Raw genomic sequence first — 15,732 nt, forward strand, 5'->3', positions numbered from 1 at the left:
AAGAGTGGATAACAACCAAATAAATTAATTCAAAATGGGAACAGAAAGAGTGAATTATGAAGGGCACTCAGTGGATGTAATATCTGAAGCATATAAAAGTGGCATACCCTTGTGTACTCTTTCAAAAGATTAGAGGGGCATGAATAATGGCGAAGGATCACAGTAGAAGAGTAGGGGCTGCTGTTGTAGTGCAGTGTGTTAAGCTGCTTTCTCTGACGCCAGCATCCCATATGAGCCCCAGTTCTGTTCCTGGCTGCTCCACTTCAGATTCAGCTCTCTGCTAATGTATCTGGGAAGGCATCCAAAGATGACCCACGTAATTGGGCCCCTGCCACCGTATGGGAGACACAGATGGAGTTTCAGAATCCTGACTTTGACCTGGCTCAGTCCTGGTCATTGTAGCCATTTGGGGAGGGAACCAGAGGATGGAATGTGCTTGCACACACATGCTCGATCGCTCGCTCTCTCTCTCTCTCTCTAACTCTTTCAAATAAATAAGTAGTCTTAGAAAAGAAGGATTAGGCAATTCATGTGAGAGAAAGAAGTAGAGGGAATTCTAGCAAAAAATGATGATAATACAGAATGAAAGAAAACAAAAAAAGGAGCAAAAGCAATCAAAATTATATAAAATAACTGTCTAAACAAAATCAACTGCTTGAGTGCCCCATATTTTTAAATACCTTTCATACTCCCAAAGCTAGTGTTTAGTAGGTGTCCAATAAACTTCTGTGAGTAAATGAGTTAATAGGTCATTGACATAGCATGTGGAATCAAGAAAGGATGGTGTAAGATATGGAAGAGCTGTCTACAGTGGGAGGATATGTGGGAGAAGTGATGGATGCTCTGGGTTGTTTTTATAGGTAAGACATATACAAGTAGGATATGTTCATGTTTGTAGGGGCTACTTCCTGGCTATTTTTTTCTGCCACATTGTTTGCAATATACACTCTACTTATGCTGAGACCACAATTCTGAAAGAAATTCATACACACATACACACACACACACACACACACACACACACTCATCATCTGCAAGCCGTTTGGACTAATGTCAGCAATTGCTATGAAAATTCACTTGATTTCTCTACCTTGTTGTGTATGTTCACACAGCGTTGCTTAGGATTATTTTAGAAAATCATATTAACAGTAGACTGTTTTTAGTAAAATCCCTGAGCTAAGAACTGGACATGGTGTAAATTTGTAAACTTTTTAAGATAACTTTCAAGAGAACGTTGGTTAATAGTGTATCACTGTAATGGTCTGAAGCTGTCATTTCTGAAGATAGTTGTGTTCCTAAAAGGCGTGCTTTTTACGGTATAATATCACACAAGAACATTGACTTTTGAAAATATTGGGGTGCCACCTACTAAGAGGTAATATTGTATACTGTCATATTTCTTTTCAGAACCAAACCTGTCTCTTATCATGAACGAGCTCTCTTTTCAGATTGCAACACAAGATGCAAATGTTCAGAGACAAAATGGGAACCCATGTGTGGTGAGAATGGAATCACATATGCATCACCTTGTCTTGCTGGCTGCCAAACCTCCAACAGGACTGGAAATAATATCGTAAGAAAGCTCCTCTGAACTGTGTGACCAAGGGATAGTGACAATGTAAAAACTATGCAACTCCATGGGGACTCAGCTCTGTCACCCACTTGTAGGAGCCCTGGCTCTTACCTTTCCCTTCTCATTTTGTGACAAGGAAACAGGAAAGCTATAACCATTTATTAATGCAACTAGAGTTGTTGAAAAGAATTAGGTAAGAATTAGAGTCATGAAGCAGGGTGCAGCTGCTTTTGTAACTTTGTTTCTATTTCTCTCATTTTGCTTATAAGGAGTATTAGCCTGGATAAGAAAGTCCCAGGCAGAAGATCATAACCTAAGATCTGCCTTGGGGGCAGGGGGCTAGCACTGTGGCATAGCAGGTAAAGCCGCTGCCTGCTGTGCCGGCATCCCATATGGGTACCAGTTCATGTTCTGACTGCTCCACTTCCAATCCAGCTCTGTGCTATAGCCTGGGAAAGCAGTAGAAGCTGTCCCAAGCCCTTGGACCCCTGTACCAACATGGGAGACATGGAGGAAGCTTCTGGCTTGCAGCCATTTGGGGAGTGAACTATCAGATGGAAGACTTCGCAAGCGCTTGCGTTCTCTCTCTCTCTCTCTCTCTCTCTCTCTGCGCCTCTACCTCCCTGTAACTCTGACTTTCAAATAAATAAATAAATATTAAAAATCTGCCTTGGGATCCATGTCCTGAGGAGGTTTTAGGGACAGGACAATTAGAGGATGGTATTAGAAATTCTAAACACAGAGGTCTGTACACCTCTGATTATGAGGAGGTTGCTGGTTCGGAGACAGCTCTGCTGGGGTAATCAAGCCAATTGGTTGGATAATATGAGTAGGTGGGCTGGAATCAAGGGGTGGGAAATGTGGTTGGAAATACAGGAAGGAAGTTGTATTAGTTGGTCCTGGCTGATATAAATAGTATGCCATGTACTGGGTGGTTTGCAGATGACTCTCTTGTGTATTTACATGGCAGACAGCAGAGATGGGGAGAGAGCTCTCATGATTTTATATATACTTATATATATATAAATGGAACTAACCCCATTCATGAGGGCTACATCGTCATGGCCTGATTAGTTCCCAGAGGCACTACCTCCAAATACCTTTCATTTGGTATTTGGGTTTTAACATACACTTTTGGTACAAGCATTTGGTGTACAACTGAAGGCAATTCAGAATGACATGATATACTCCAAATCACTAACAGATTCATCTTCCTAATGACACCCTTGCATTCCTATCCCAGACATAGACTCAGGCTTGCTGTGTCATACTGCTTTTTGTTTACAGCTGGTAAAATTTGTTTTTGTCCGAGGTACTGTAAGGATGAAAATTAGGACACACACATGTTTACATAAGCTTAATAATTAAATATGAGGGCTTAGGCAAACATATCAGCAGTTAGAGAGTAACGTTGGTTGGTTTCATCTGTTTATAATTATTTTGATGTCTTAGAGCAGAAAGGATTGGTCTTCATCATTAGCAAGAAAGATTACCTGTTCATCTGGAAGCTTCATTTTTCCCATCCCCCTTTTTCTTCCTCTCCTCTCTTCTCCTCTCCTCTCCTCTCCTCTCCTCTCCTCTCCTCTCCTCTCCTCTCCTCTCCTCTCCTCTCTTCTCCTCTCCTCTATTTTTCCTTTACATTGCTATTCTTTTTCCTAACAACTGTGACCATTGTTCTTTTTCTAATATTTTATTTATTTATGTGTTGATTTTAAAGGCAGAGTAACGTAGACAGAAAGGGAGGGAGGGAGGGGGGAGAGGGGGATCTTCTATTTGCTGGTTCACTCCTCAAATTCGAGCAACAGCCAGGGCTGTGCCAGGCCAAATCCTGGAGACAGTAACTCCATCTGGAACTCCCATGTGAGTGGCCAGAACTCAGGTACTTGAGCCATGACCTGCTGTCTTCCGGGGTATGCATTAGCAGAAAGTAGGACTGGAAATAATCAAGACTCAATCCTAGACACTATGACACAGGATGTGGGTATAACTAGTAGTGGCTTAAACCACTGCCCAACAATGCCACTACAGTTTCTCTTAACTAGAGCAACCATTTGTTAGAGACATTATGTAAACAGGGACTAATGTGCTTTAAAAGCAAAATTACATTTAAAACCCATGATTCTCAAGTAATGGTATCTTTTCTATTTTACAAATGCAAGAACTAAGACACTGAGATACACAGGACTTGCCTATAACACACACACACACGCACACGCTGTGCACACACTATCAAAGATCAAGATTCAAAATTTCTGATATGCTTTTAAAAGTCTATATTGCTGGCCAGCACCGTGGCTTACTTGGCTAACCTTCTGCCTGCGGCACCGGCACCCGGGGTTCTAGTCCTGGTTGGGGTGCTGGTTCTGTCCTGGTTGCTCCTCTTCCAGTCCAGCTCTCTGCTGTGGCTCGGGAAGGCAGTGGAGGATGGCCCAAGTGCTTGGGTCCCTGCACCCACATGGGAGACCAGGAGGAAGCACCTGGCTCCTAGCTTCAGATCGGCGCAACTCTGGCCATGGCAGCCATTAGGGGAGTGAACCAACAGAAGGAAGACCTTTCTCTCTGTCTCTTTCTCACTGTCTATAACTCTCTCTGTCTCTCTCTCTTACTGTCTAACTCTGCCTGGCAAAAAATTAAAAAAAAAATAGTCTATATTGCTATTCTCCCTAGAAAATGAAAGGCCAGATTTGTTTATTCTCTAAAAATTAACAAACTCTTCTGTGATGAAAATAACAACTCACTATATGATCTGTATACATTCACAAATGAAATTCACAGAAATAAACTAAGGAATTATAAAAGTTGTCTTTTGTCAAGATTTAGCTGAGTTTTATGCATCATGATTTTTTCCTAGATGCCCATGTATTTAACAAATTTTTGTTTATTGCCTAAAATGAGGGCCTGTATTTTGCACTCTGAGTATAAAATGATGACAAAGCAAAAAGTGTATGTCTTTGTGGAGATTACCTCCTAATATGGAAATACAATTTTTAAATGAGTGGACAGTTTTGTGACATTCTGATAGGTAAGAATAAGCATAGTGGAAACAATGACTTAGGACAAACAGGTGGACATATGGGGTGTTCTTTTAACTGAGTGGTCATAGGAAGTCTAGTGAAATCTCAGTATAAAATCTGAAGGGAAGATGCCAGCCATGCAGCTGTCAAAGAGAAGAGAAAGCAGCAGGGTCATGTTCCACAGACACACTTGCCATGTTTGATGGGACTGTTGAGGATGAGATAATGATGCAATCTGATCATCGTTTTGGGACACTTTGGTTGCTGTGTGAAAAACAAGCTATTGCTGAATAAGAGTAGAAACAAGACGAGCTTGAAAAGATCATTGCGATAAGCAAGGGTAGAAATAATGATGATGTAGGCTTGGAAGCTGAGGTGAAGGAGAGAAGGTGGTATGGCTGGGTTTGCTAGGACCTGGTGGGATATTATTCTGTAGGATTAGTAGTTTGTCTGTCTGGAGCTGTCTGGATAAGGAAATACTGTATCTCTATAGATTTCACTATGTCCAATGTACTCTGATACAGGACAATCAAATAATATTTCCCCATTCTTTTTCTCATGCATGAACATTATACCATACAGTTTTAAATATTTATCTTTAATCTTATTTAAATGTCACCTTAATATTAGTGTTTTCTCTGTTGTACTACAGATATTTTATAACTGCACCTGTGTGGAAATTGCAACCTCTAAATCAGGAGATTCCTCCGGCGTGGTGGGGAGATGTCAGAAAGACAATGGATGTCCCAGAATGTTTCTGTATTTTCTTGTGATTTCAGTGATTACATCTTACACTTTATCACTAGGTGGCATACCTGGATACATATTACTTCTGAGGTAAGTACTCATTTTTCTGACCTCAATTTTAATATAAGACAGAATATATTCATCTAGAACACTGATTCAAAACCCTTTTCTGTGCAGTCATTAGATTCTTCATGGCCTTTTCAGATAACTTGTTTTATATATATATATCCCATTTTCATTTTTATGCAGAAGTATAGCTAGACATTTTCCTAGTGAAAAATGTTTGTAAAACATTGCTCTAGAGAACAATATACTGCCTACATCACTGTAGTCATTTAATAAATAAAATATGCTACTTTGATGCTGGTGATCATACTGACTAGTTTGGATAAAATGAGTTTGAGATGAAATATGATTTCACCAGATCATCTTATACCACTATGTTGTGCATTTAGTATTTTTATGTATAGATTATTTCTTCTACAGCTATTAACTATAAACTCACTGAAGCAGTGCATATAATGGGATTTTTTTTTTCACATTATGCCTTCCTTTGATAGCCCACCAGTGGTTTTTCTGCAAATGCCTCCTGAGTTCTAACATAATTTCATGTGCATTAATAGATTATCACTAAGATTTCCAGTTACCGTAATGGATTTTTTGTAATAGTACTTCTGCTGTTTTTTTAGGTGCATTAAGCCACAACTTAAGTCTTTTGCCCTGGGTATCTACACCTTAGCTGTAAGAGTTCTTGGTAAGTATGATCTATTCTGTGATTTTGGTAGCTATCAGAAGTGTATTTGGGAGATTTTCTGAATGTCTTTACAGAATTACCATATACAACTAAATGATGAAAGTAAAGTCCCTAATTTCTTTATTTTCTTCCTTTCCTTATTTTGTCTCTTTTCCTTACCTCTTCCATTCCTTTGGTCCAGATATATTTATTGAATGCCTGTGCCTGTCGTGAGACCAGTCTCAATTTTTGCTTAACAATCTTCCAGTACCAGCCTATTTTCAGAACATTCGTTGCTCTAATGGGAAAGCCCTCAAAGAAGAAACCATAATTCATCAGTAAGAAAGGCTGAAGCTTTAGTGTATATTTTTTTTCAATTATTAAAATGGAAAGAATCCTTTGAGTTAATCTCAATGCCCAAACATAGGATATATCATTAAGTAGAAAAATAACATTATTCAAATAATAAAACTAAATGCATTTAAGGATGTAATTCTTTCAATCATAATTGAAATGTTTATTCTGACTACCAAGTTTTTCAATATGCATTGATTAAAACCTGTAGTAAGGGGTTGGCACTATGGCATAGTAGGTTAAGCCTTTTCCGGTGCTGCCAGCACCCCATGTGGGCACCATTTTGAATCCTGGCTGCTCCTCTTCTGATCCAGCTCTTTGCTAATGGCCTGGAAAAGCAGTAGAAGATGGCCCAAGTGCTTTAGCTCCTGTACCCTCATGAGAGACCTGAAAGAAGATCCTGGCCATCACAGCCATTTGGGGAGTGAACCAGTGAATGGAAAACCATTCTCTCTGTCTCCCATTCTCTCTATAACTCTGCCTTTCAAGTGAATAAACAAATTTTTAAAAAATAAAAAAAAATCGGTAGAAAACAGTGAGACAGGTAAAGTTTCTGTCCTTAACTAGTTTGTTGTCTAAACAATAAAATTCAATAATTATACAAGTTCTCCTATAATTTGACAGAATTACCTAGGAAGAAAAACAAGTAAGAGCTTTAGAACTTTGAAATTAAGTTAAATTTACATAGTTTTTGATATACAATGGCTACATTTGAAGATACCATATAATCTTAATAAAACTAGACAGTAAACAAAGAAAAGTGTGTGCCAACATGGCTGTCTGTGATTCTGCAATATAAAAACAAAGGTTACCTATCAAAGCATCAGATTATTGAGTTAGAAGAATATTCATCACTAGAACTGGGTTCTAAATCTACTTATTTTGGAATATAGATACAACCTACAAATTAAAATTGATTCCAAGTAGAAGAAATTATTTATAAAGTTGATTTCATAAAAAGTAGCATTTGAAAATGGTTAGAATATCATAATCAAAGTCTAAAAACTGAGAAAAGTCTTATGATTTATATATGACAAGTGACTAATACCCTGTTATAAAAAAACTCAATTTTGAGAATAGATGATCAAGCAAACAATAAACAAATAGAAAAATAAATATAAATGTCTCTATATATGAAAAGATACTCTCATAAGAAGAGTCAAACTGCACAGATATTATTTTTCAGACGCTTAAATTACAAAACGTTGTTTGCAATGTTTGAGAAAATAGATATGCTTACACCTTGATATTGCGAAAATGATGCTCTTTCTGAAGAGTGCTGTTTGGCAATAACTATCAAAATTATACATGGAGTTTCCTTTAGGCCTAGCATCCCCAGCTCTAGAAAGATACCAAAAATTTGCTAGTAAAAATATGAAATAAATTTCATCCTTATGGACTAGTATATTCACTATAAAATGCTTTATGATATAAAAAATCTTAGTCTATTAGTTCAACAGTGTGAGATTGGTTGAATAAGCTGTAATAAGCTCTAATGCATACGGATGAATCAGGCAAAAAATCTCTAGCTCATGTTACCAAGTGATTTCTGGGATATAAGTTTAGGATAAAAGAAGCAAAATGTGGAATAATGTTTCTTTTGTGATGATTTTGATATAAATGTGGAAAGTTGGGAATGCTATTCACATGTGCAAAGGAATTTGCTTTTATCTTAAACAGAAACAATAGGAGCAGAAACTTAAAACAAATTTTCCCAAAATGGTGCCTACAAAAGAAGAGGGAAAAGAGGACAGAAATGAACTGAGATCTTCTCTTTTCCAAAACAAAAATTTATGTACTTATTTGAAAAGCAGGGAGAGACTTGGGTTAAAGGAAGACAGAGGGCATTCCCATCTGCTGGTTCACTCCCCAAGGGCCCATAATGCCCAGTGCTGGGTCTGGGCATCAGCCAGGAACCAGGAACTCAGTCCAGGCCTCCAGAGTGCATGGCAGGAACCAAATCACACGCGAGAGAGGAAGAGAGTAAGCTCTGGAAGTGAGATTTTCTAGCTGTAACTTGTCATGTAATTGGTGATTTAAAATGAGGTACAGTTGGTGACTTGCTTACTTATTTGAAAGGTAAAGACACAGAGAGACAGAGACAGAGAGATTTCCTGTCCACTTATTGTTTCCCAAATTCCCTCAACATCCAGACTGGGCCAGGCTGAAGTCAAGATGCTGTAACTCATTCTGAGTCTCCCACATGGGTGTCAGGGACCCATCCCACCGTGCCTTCCACCAACTGGTTCACTTCCTAAATGGCCACAACAGCCAGGCTAAAGCCAGGATATTTCCTTCCACATATGCGTAGATCAAGGACCAGAGACATACATTGCGTTCGGGTGATACACCTTCAAAAGGTTCATTACAAAATGGAATCAAAAGAAGAATTTATTTTGGTATAAAAATAATCCATCCATAGGTTTTCCATAAAATGCATTTTCCACGAACTTTGTGAAAACCTTTGTTTCTCTTATATCTCTTAATGTATTGGCTTCACATTCCTCCCTCCATTTTTTCCTGCCCTGTATAGCTTTCAATCAAGTAGGAAAGTCAGTAAAACATGCCATTAGGGAAGAGTTTGTAATGGCTTTAAGCTAGTGTAGAAGCAGTGGCAGTAGGAGTGGGGAAAAGATTCTGTGCTTAACATATACTCGGTAGAATTAAAATGATTCTGGGATGGTTTAAATGTGATGATCAGATAGAGGAGAGTGAGGAATATATTGATGAAGAGACGGTTCTGGGTTGAGTCCATATCTTAGCTATTGTGAATTGAACTGCAACCCAGATGTCCATCAACAGATAACTGGATGAAGAAATTATCATACACACACACACACACACTTTGGAATACTACACAGTGGTAAAAAAAAGTCTTGTAGTTTGCAACAAATTGGATGCAACTGGAAACCATTATACTTAGTGAAATAAGCAAGTCCCAAAAAAGACAAATACCATATGTTCTCCCTGATCTAACTAATAGAATATCTAAACGGTAATCTATAGAAGGGAAATTGACATTGTGAGATGCAATGATTTTGAACAGCCCTTGTCTCTACTGTTGAGGAATAGTGTTTTTTTATAGCATTTTTTTAATTCTTTACTTATTGTATGGTTAATCTTATGAGTATAAAGTTAGCATAGGCCAGTGCTGTGGCTCACTAGGCTAATCCTCTGCCTGCGGTGCTGGCACACCGGGTTCTAGTCCCAGTCAGGGCGCCAGATTCTGTCCCGGTTGCCCCTCTTCTAGGCCAGCTCTCTGCTGTGGCCCTGGAGTGCAGTGGAGGATGGCTCAAGTGCTTGGGCCCTGCACCCCATGGGAGACCAGGATAAGTACGTGGCTCCTGCCATCGGGTCAGCGCGGTGCACCAGCCGCAGCGTTCCGGCCGCTGCAGCCATTGGAGAGTGAACCAACGGCAAAGGAAGACCTTTCTCTCTGTCTCTCTCTCTCACTGTCCACTCTGCCTGTCAAAAAAAAAAATATAATGAAGTTAGATCTTTGTAGAGAATAAGAATGGGAATAGGAGAGGGAGGAAGGAGGAGGGTGGGAGAGTGGGAGGGAGCATAGGAAAGGAAGAATCACTGTGTTACTAAATGTGCATCTGTGAAATGCATGACGTTTATATACCTTAAATAAAACGTTTCTAGGTTAGAGAGTCAGTCAGTCAGTCAGTCCTGGGGAGAAAGAAGTTGAACTGAAGCTGAGCTTGAAGTATCTGGGAAAGTCGCTTCTTGAGGTCAGCGATTGGCAGTTACTGAATAGGTTTGGGGATTATAAGAAACGACGGGGCTAGAAGAAAGGTTTTGGAGATTTCAGCGTGTTGGAGATGACCTTTCAGCTCCTGAACAGTAATTGTTGACCTAAAGGTAATAGGGCACATAGCCATTCCTAACCAAAAAAATGTGCAGATGCTTTGGTAGCAATTTGTTTTTCTCACAGCAGGAATCCCAGCTCCAGTATACTTTGGAGTTTTGATTGACACTTCCTGCCTCAAATGGGGATTTAAAAGATGTGGAAGTAGAGGATCCTGCAGATTATATGATTCAAATTCTTTCAGGTACCATCTTAAATGCTTCCCCACAGTTCACTGCCACATTATCCTGGTTTATGCAGTAAATGCCATGGACAGTGCTAATTCATCTTGAAGTTTCACTGTTTGCAAAGTAAAAAATAGTCAAATCAAAAAGTATGATGTACTTTGAAGAAAAATTGTTATTTTATTGTCTAGATTTTAGACTCTACCCCCATTTCTAACTGTGATTAATCATTTAAAAAGAAAGATGACAGACTCCTGAATAAAGTAGAATGTTGAAAGTTTGTGCACTCATGGTAATTCACTGTAACTCAGAAGCATTTAAATTTGGGTCACATTTTGGGTTTAATTCTGTTCTTTTTCAAACTGAGCCAGACTGTACCATTTACGTCAGATATAATCCCCCTGGGCAAGAGTTGGATTTGGCTCTAAATCTGTCCAGCTTTTATTGCCAAACTGATGTTCAATTATTCCAGTACTTGAAATGCATAAAAGTAAAATGTTTCCTCTGTGTGGCTGAGTGTGTATAGAGTAGGGAGCATGGCTTTTCCACAGCATATCATTGAGTTCAGTTCATCAAATGCTAAGTCCTGCAAGCAGTACTTCAATGGCTTAAAAGCAGGAAGGACTTTTTTAAAAAAAACTTAAAAGCTGAGCATTTTCTAGGGAAATAAACTTGGTGCTAAACCACCTTAGTTGGATGTGAATTGGGTAGACCATCTGAAACAAGCTGGTTGTTTGATTTAATAGGCTTTGATGTTATGTGTGAAATTTATTTTGCTCTTTGAAAGGGATCTGATCTGTGAGTATAATTTGGGCTTTACTCACATTTGCTATGGCTGTGTTCCCTTTAATGTAGTGACAATGAGACTCAATCAGAAACCCAGAGTGTGTTTATAAGATGACCAGAATGAGACATTCAACCTGCTCTTTCATACCGTACTTCTGATGAAGTGTAGAACTAAAAGCTTCCTATGAAAGGAATTGATTTAATCCTCTGTTTTATTGTAAATCATTCCACTTTACTGAAAGTCCCGATTTTCCTTAGCATTGCTTCATGCAATTTTTCCATAGACATGAATTCAAGAAATGTCTGAGAATACGATAACCACACAATTTATTGTTCAAATCTAGACACTTTTGAGATTGAAAGGAGATAGTAGTAAAATGACAGACAACAGTAGCATAAACTGAGACTGTTCTGGGCAAAGAGGGATAGAGTTACTTGTTCAAAGGAAATAATTTACAAAGAGGGCAGAAGTTCTTCTGTAATTACTAGGATCTGAAAATTATTGTAGTACTAAGAAATTGCTTTGTATTAACTGTCTTCAATAGCTATCAGTCTTTATAGAGAGCCCCTCAAGAGTTACCATTCTAGTCTACATTTGCATTCTCAGGGAAATTCTCAGAATGGAATTGTTACCTGCCTTCAACACTTTATTTTAAGTTGGGTAGTTTACATAATTATGACTGGTATTCTCTCTTCTTCTAGACACATATACCTGGGAGTAACCCTAATACTGGGTACAGTGTCCATTTTCCTAAGCTTTGCAGTGCTTTTCATTTTAAAGAAAAAAGATGTTTCAAAGCACAGAAGTTTCATAGCCAAGAGAGAAAGAACAATGGTGTCTACAAGATTCAGGAAGGAAAATTCTATTCCAAGTGACCATCTGCTTCAGCCCAACTGCTGGCCAGGCAAGGAAACGCAACTCTAGGAAAATGATTGCCGGAAGCCATATTTCCTAACTTGTTGAAGTTTTGCAATGTATTTTGATGAAAATGGTTTTAAAATGTGTAATATCTTTTTTCTTTCAAAAATGTCTATATGATTCTGACTTGAGATCTTAGATAATACACTTGAAAGTAATATAACTAAGTAGAACAAGATGTGGATGATAGAACTAATTTTAAGCCTTTTAAATTTATATACAAATTTCTTATATTATTTACTTACCCTGCTTTACTTTGCCTTGTGCCAGTTGATGTATTTGCTGTATTCCTCTTAGAACAACTGCCTCTATTGGATGCTGTTATGTATAAAGCAATTTACAACTGAGTTATTTGTCTATAGTAAGAGAAAATGTTTGAAAGATTAATTAACATCTCAAGTTCCATTGAGTTCAACCTTAATGACGATGTTAGACTTGAGTTAGAATCCGTAGATGGAGATTTCATTTTAAGCTCCTCATTTCTTTTGAAATACAATAATTAATATAGATAAATGTAGTGGCAGGTGCTATTGGGAGTTGAATTGTTTTTCTATTCATTTATATGTGCTATTTGTATGACACCTTTAGGGATAGGGAACCTTTTTTCTTCTAGTGATCATTTGGATATTTATAAGCTCATTTGAAGACCACATAAAGTTATCAGCTTAAAAAATTAGCCTACTATATATTTATTGAACTTTGAGTCCTGCCTGTGGTTGTCTTGGCAAGGCCAGACCAAATGATTTTGTGGCCTTATACGGCTTGTGGATTGGACATTCCCTACCTTTGCATGTGAACATGGTTGTAAGTTAATAAAATGAATGGTAACCTGTTTTATTGTCCTGCTATGAATTCAGTGGATTAAAAAATATTAACTAAATACCACCCATATTATACTGTATGTAAGTAGCTCACTGCTTAGTTGCATATGTTCATAAAATGTGTTTGAAAGTTAAATTTCTGGAGTGTCACGTGTGGCCCATCCCCGGGTGGAAGGGAGTTCCTTACAGGTGGAGGGATGCTGGGGCGGGAACCAGGAAAGGGGAGGGAATGGTCCTGGCAAAAAGTCTTTTCCTTTTCCGTAATTACAGAGAACCAGGATTTTTTTTATTATAATTATAATTATAATTATTATTATTATTATTGAGAAGAAGAAACCTAGCACTGGCAGAGGGAACCTTCTCTGCTTTTACCTTTCAGGTTTGACTGCTGGCACTGGCTGTGATACTTAGAATTTTGAGGTTCAGGGAATTCAGAGAATTTGGTAGCACAGTGTATTGGGAGAAAGGGAAATTTTGGGTTGACATGTTCCTGAAAGCGGGTGGGTGGGTTTGACTGCGAACATTTTGGGCTCTTGCAGTGATGGTGGGAAGGAGAGATTCTTTCCATGGCTGCACTTCAAGTAATAATTGTCTCCCCTGAAAAGAAAGATTATAATAAAGAATAATTTGGAATGATGCCGCAAGGTTAAATTAGAAAAATGGTGAATTTCCGAGTGACCATTTCTACAGAGGTGTAGCTCTTTCAATGTCTTTTTGTCCTGTGATGATCTGCTCCCACCTCCTGCACTGCAATATCAGTTTAATGAACACTTTGTGAATCGTTAAGTACATACGCACGCATATCAAACTGTGCTCTGAGGATAAAGCAAGTTCTAATTGTGGAAAAAGGATTCAATATTTCTGTTTTCTGAAGAGTTATTTTGTATTTTGTTTTCTATTAAAATGTATTTAGTTTCAAAGAAAAAAAAAGAAAGTTAAATTTCTGATAGTCTACAATAAATCTAGGTGTTATAACAGGAAAGAAGAGTGATGGGTGGGGTAATGGTAAGACTGAGTATGGTGCGCTTTGGTACTCCTCCTGCCACTCCTCACAGGGTCCAGGGACTTCTGGACGCGGAGCTGCCCCTGCCACACAGTGCCAGATGGTTGTTTCTCTGCAGCTGAGGAAGTCAAGGCCAGCATTTCCGCTTCCTCAGCTTCCTGGTGCTCCTGCGACAAGGATGAGTGGGTTCAGCACCTGCCATCTTTAATCTGCAGCTCTCTTATGTGATACCTTTCTTTTCCTCCACCATAGCAGACCTCAGACAGAATCCACCCTAAGGAGGCATCACCTTCAGCTACTGCCACCTCACAATCCAATCTGTCAGCAGTCCGTAAGTCCTGTAAAATCCAGAGGTAACTGAGTGGAAGGAAAACTGGATTAGGAAAGGAGAACTGAAGGATTCCAGTGGGAATGAGGCTGTAGAGTCTCTCCAGTGCACAGAAAGAACCCTCACTTATCAAGGAGATGCTCAGGGTCAGAATGAGAACCCATAACTCTATTGCATACTAGTCTGCTCGAAAAACTATCTTCATCTTTTTAGCATTCTTAGTATCAGAATATCCATTTAACAGATGATGAAACTGAGGCTAAAAGAGGTTAAAAATGGCTTACCCTTGAAGGCGCCCAACTGGGATTGAACTCAGATATAAATCTAAAACTATCTTTGCCACTAATCAGCCTGACCCAATAATGTAATACTAAATAAACTGGTTCTTTTATCTGTAATTTCTCTACAATCCAGTATTCTGTTAAATCAGTTTGTTCTGACTGTTGTCTTCATCTGTAAATTTCAACAGCCTGCAGATAATCAATTGTTCGAAACAATTCTAAAGGATCTCCCTTGATCATCTGGATTAAGTTAAATAACATATTTGGATTTAACTCTTAAAACTACAGTGTATCAAACTATAAATCATCCACCTTATAATAAAAGAATACACTAAATAGGGATGGGTTTTCTGTCACTGGGACACCCACATCCCGTATCAGAGTGTCTGGTCTGAGGCCCAGCTTCTGCAGTTCCGATCCGGCTTCCTGCTGTTGCACATCCTGGGAAGCAGCAGACAATGACTCAAATGCTAGGATCACTGCCACCCATACTGGGTTCCCAGATGGGAGTTCCAGGATCGGCATTGGCCTGGCCCAGCTGCGCTGTTGTATCTATTTTTGTCTGAACCAGCAAATGGAAGATTTCCTCTTGTTCTCTTTCTCTCATGCTAAGTAAGTTCTTTGTAACAGTGGATGGTACTAATCCCAGCACTTGAACCATCATTTCCTGCCTCTCAGGATGTGAATCAGAAGGAAGCTGGATCAGAAGTGGAGCAGCAGGAATTCAAAGCAGGTACTCCAGTATGAGATGTGGGACCCCAAGTAGTGGCTCACTGCTCTGCAAAACATTGCCCACCCCATTTCACACACTTTTTTATTAGAATGTTTTGACTTATGGATTGAAATACTCTACTTTTAGCAGTTAATCTCAGGCAGCACTTTAGATCATGGAGACTTGGAATTAAAGCACAATTCTTAGTAGCCTTTCAAACAAACAGAACACATAATAGAACATTCCCGCAAAGGAGAATATTTGGGATGTTTCCTGAGACATACATCCTAAAAGGAGACCAGCTCAAAAATGTAGTAGCTTTACTTATACAGTGTTGATATCAAATAATACAAATTGTTTTCAGTCTTTTAATTTGTTTTTGTTTTGTTTTGTTTTTTGTTTTTTGACAGGCAGAGTTAGACA

At 38.7% G+C, this 15,732-nt stretch overlaps 1 protein-coding gene across 8 annotated transcripts in view; it reads left to right on the forward strand.

The window, feature by feature from the left end:
• SLCO1C1 (solute carrier organic anion transporter family member 1C1) overlaps positions 1-12,996 on the forward strand; it is a 59,356-nt gene extending 46,360 nt beyond the window's left edge. For 6 of the 8 annotated variants that reach the window (XM_070049452.2, XM_089303911.1, XM_051850838.3 and 3 more), the window contains 5 exons: positions 1,408-1,573; positions 5,240-5,424; positions 6,024-6,088; positions 10,362-10,479; positions 11,948-12,996. In XM_070049452.2, the coding sequence (XP_069905553.1) occupies positions 1,408-1,573; positions 5,240-5,424; positions 6,024-6,088; positions 10,362-10,479; positions 11,948-12,170 (757 nt within the window). In that variant the 3' untranslated portion in view covers positions 12,171-12,996. The remainder of the gene's footprint in view (positions 1-1,407; positions 1,574-5,239; positions 5,425-6,023; positions 6,089-10,361; positions 10,480-11,947) is intronic. The other 2 variants (XM_089303910.1, XM_089303913.1) reach the window with 2 other exon arrangements.
• The last annotated feature ends 2,736 nt before the right edge of the window (positions 12,997-15,732 follow it).

This window comes from Oryctolagus cuniculus, chromosome 9, assembly GCF_051225735.1.
Source record: "Oryctolagus cuniculus isolate XC-2025 breed Fujian yellow rabbit chromosome 9, ASM5122573v1, whole genome shotgun sequence".
Classification (NCBI taxonomy): domain Eukaryota; kingdom Metazoa; phylum Chordata; class Mammalia; order Lagomorpha; family Leporidae; genus Oryctolagus; species Oryctolagus cuniculus.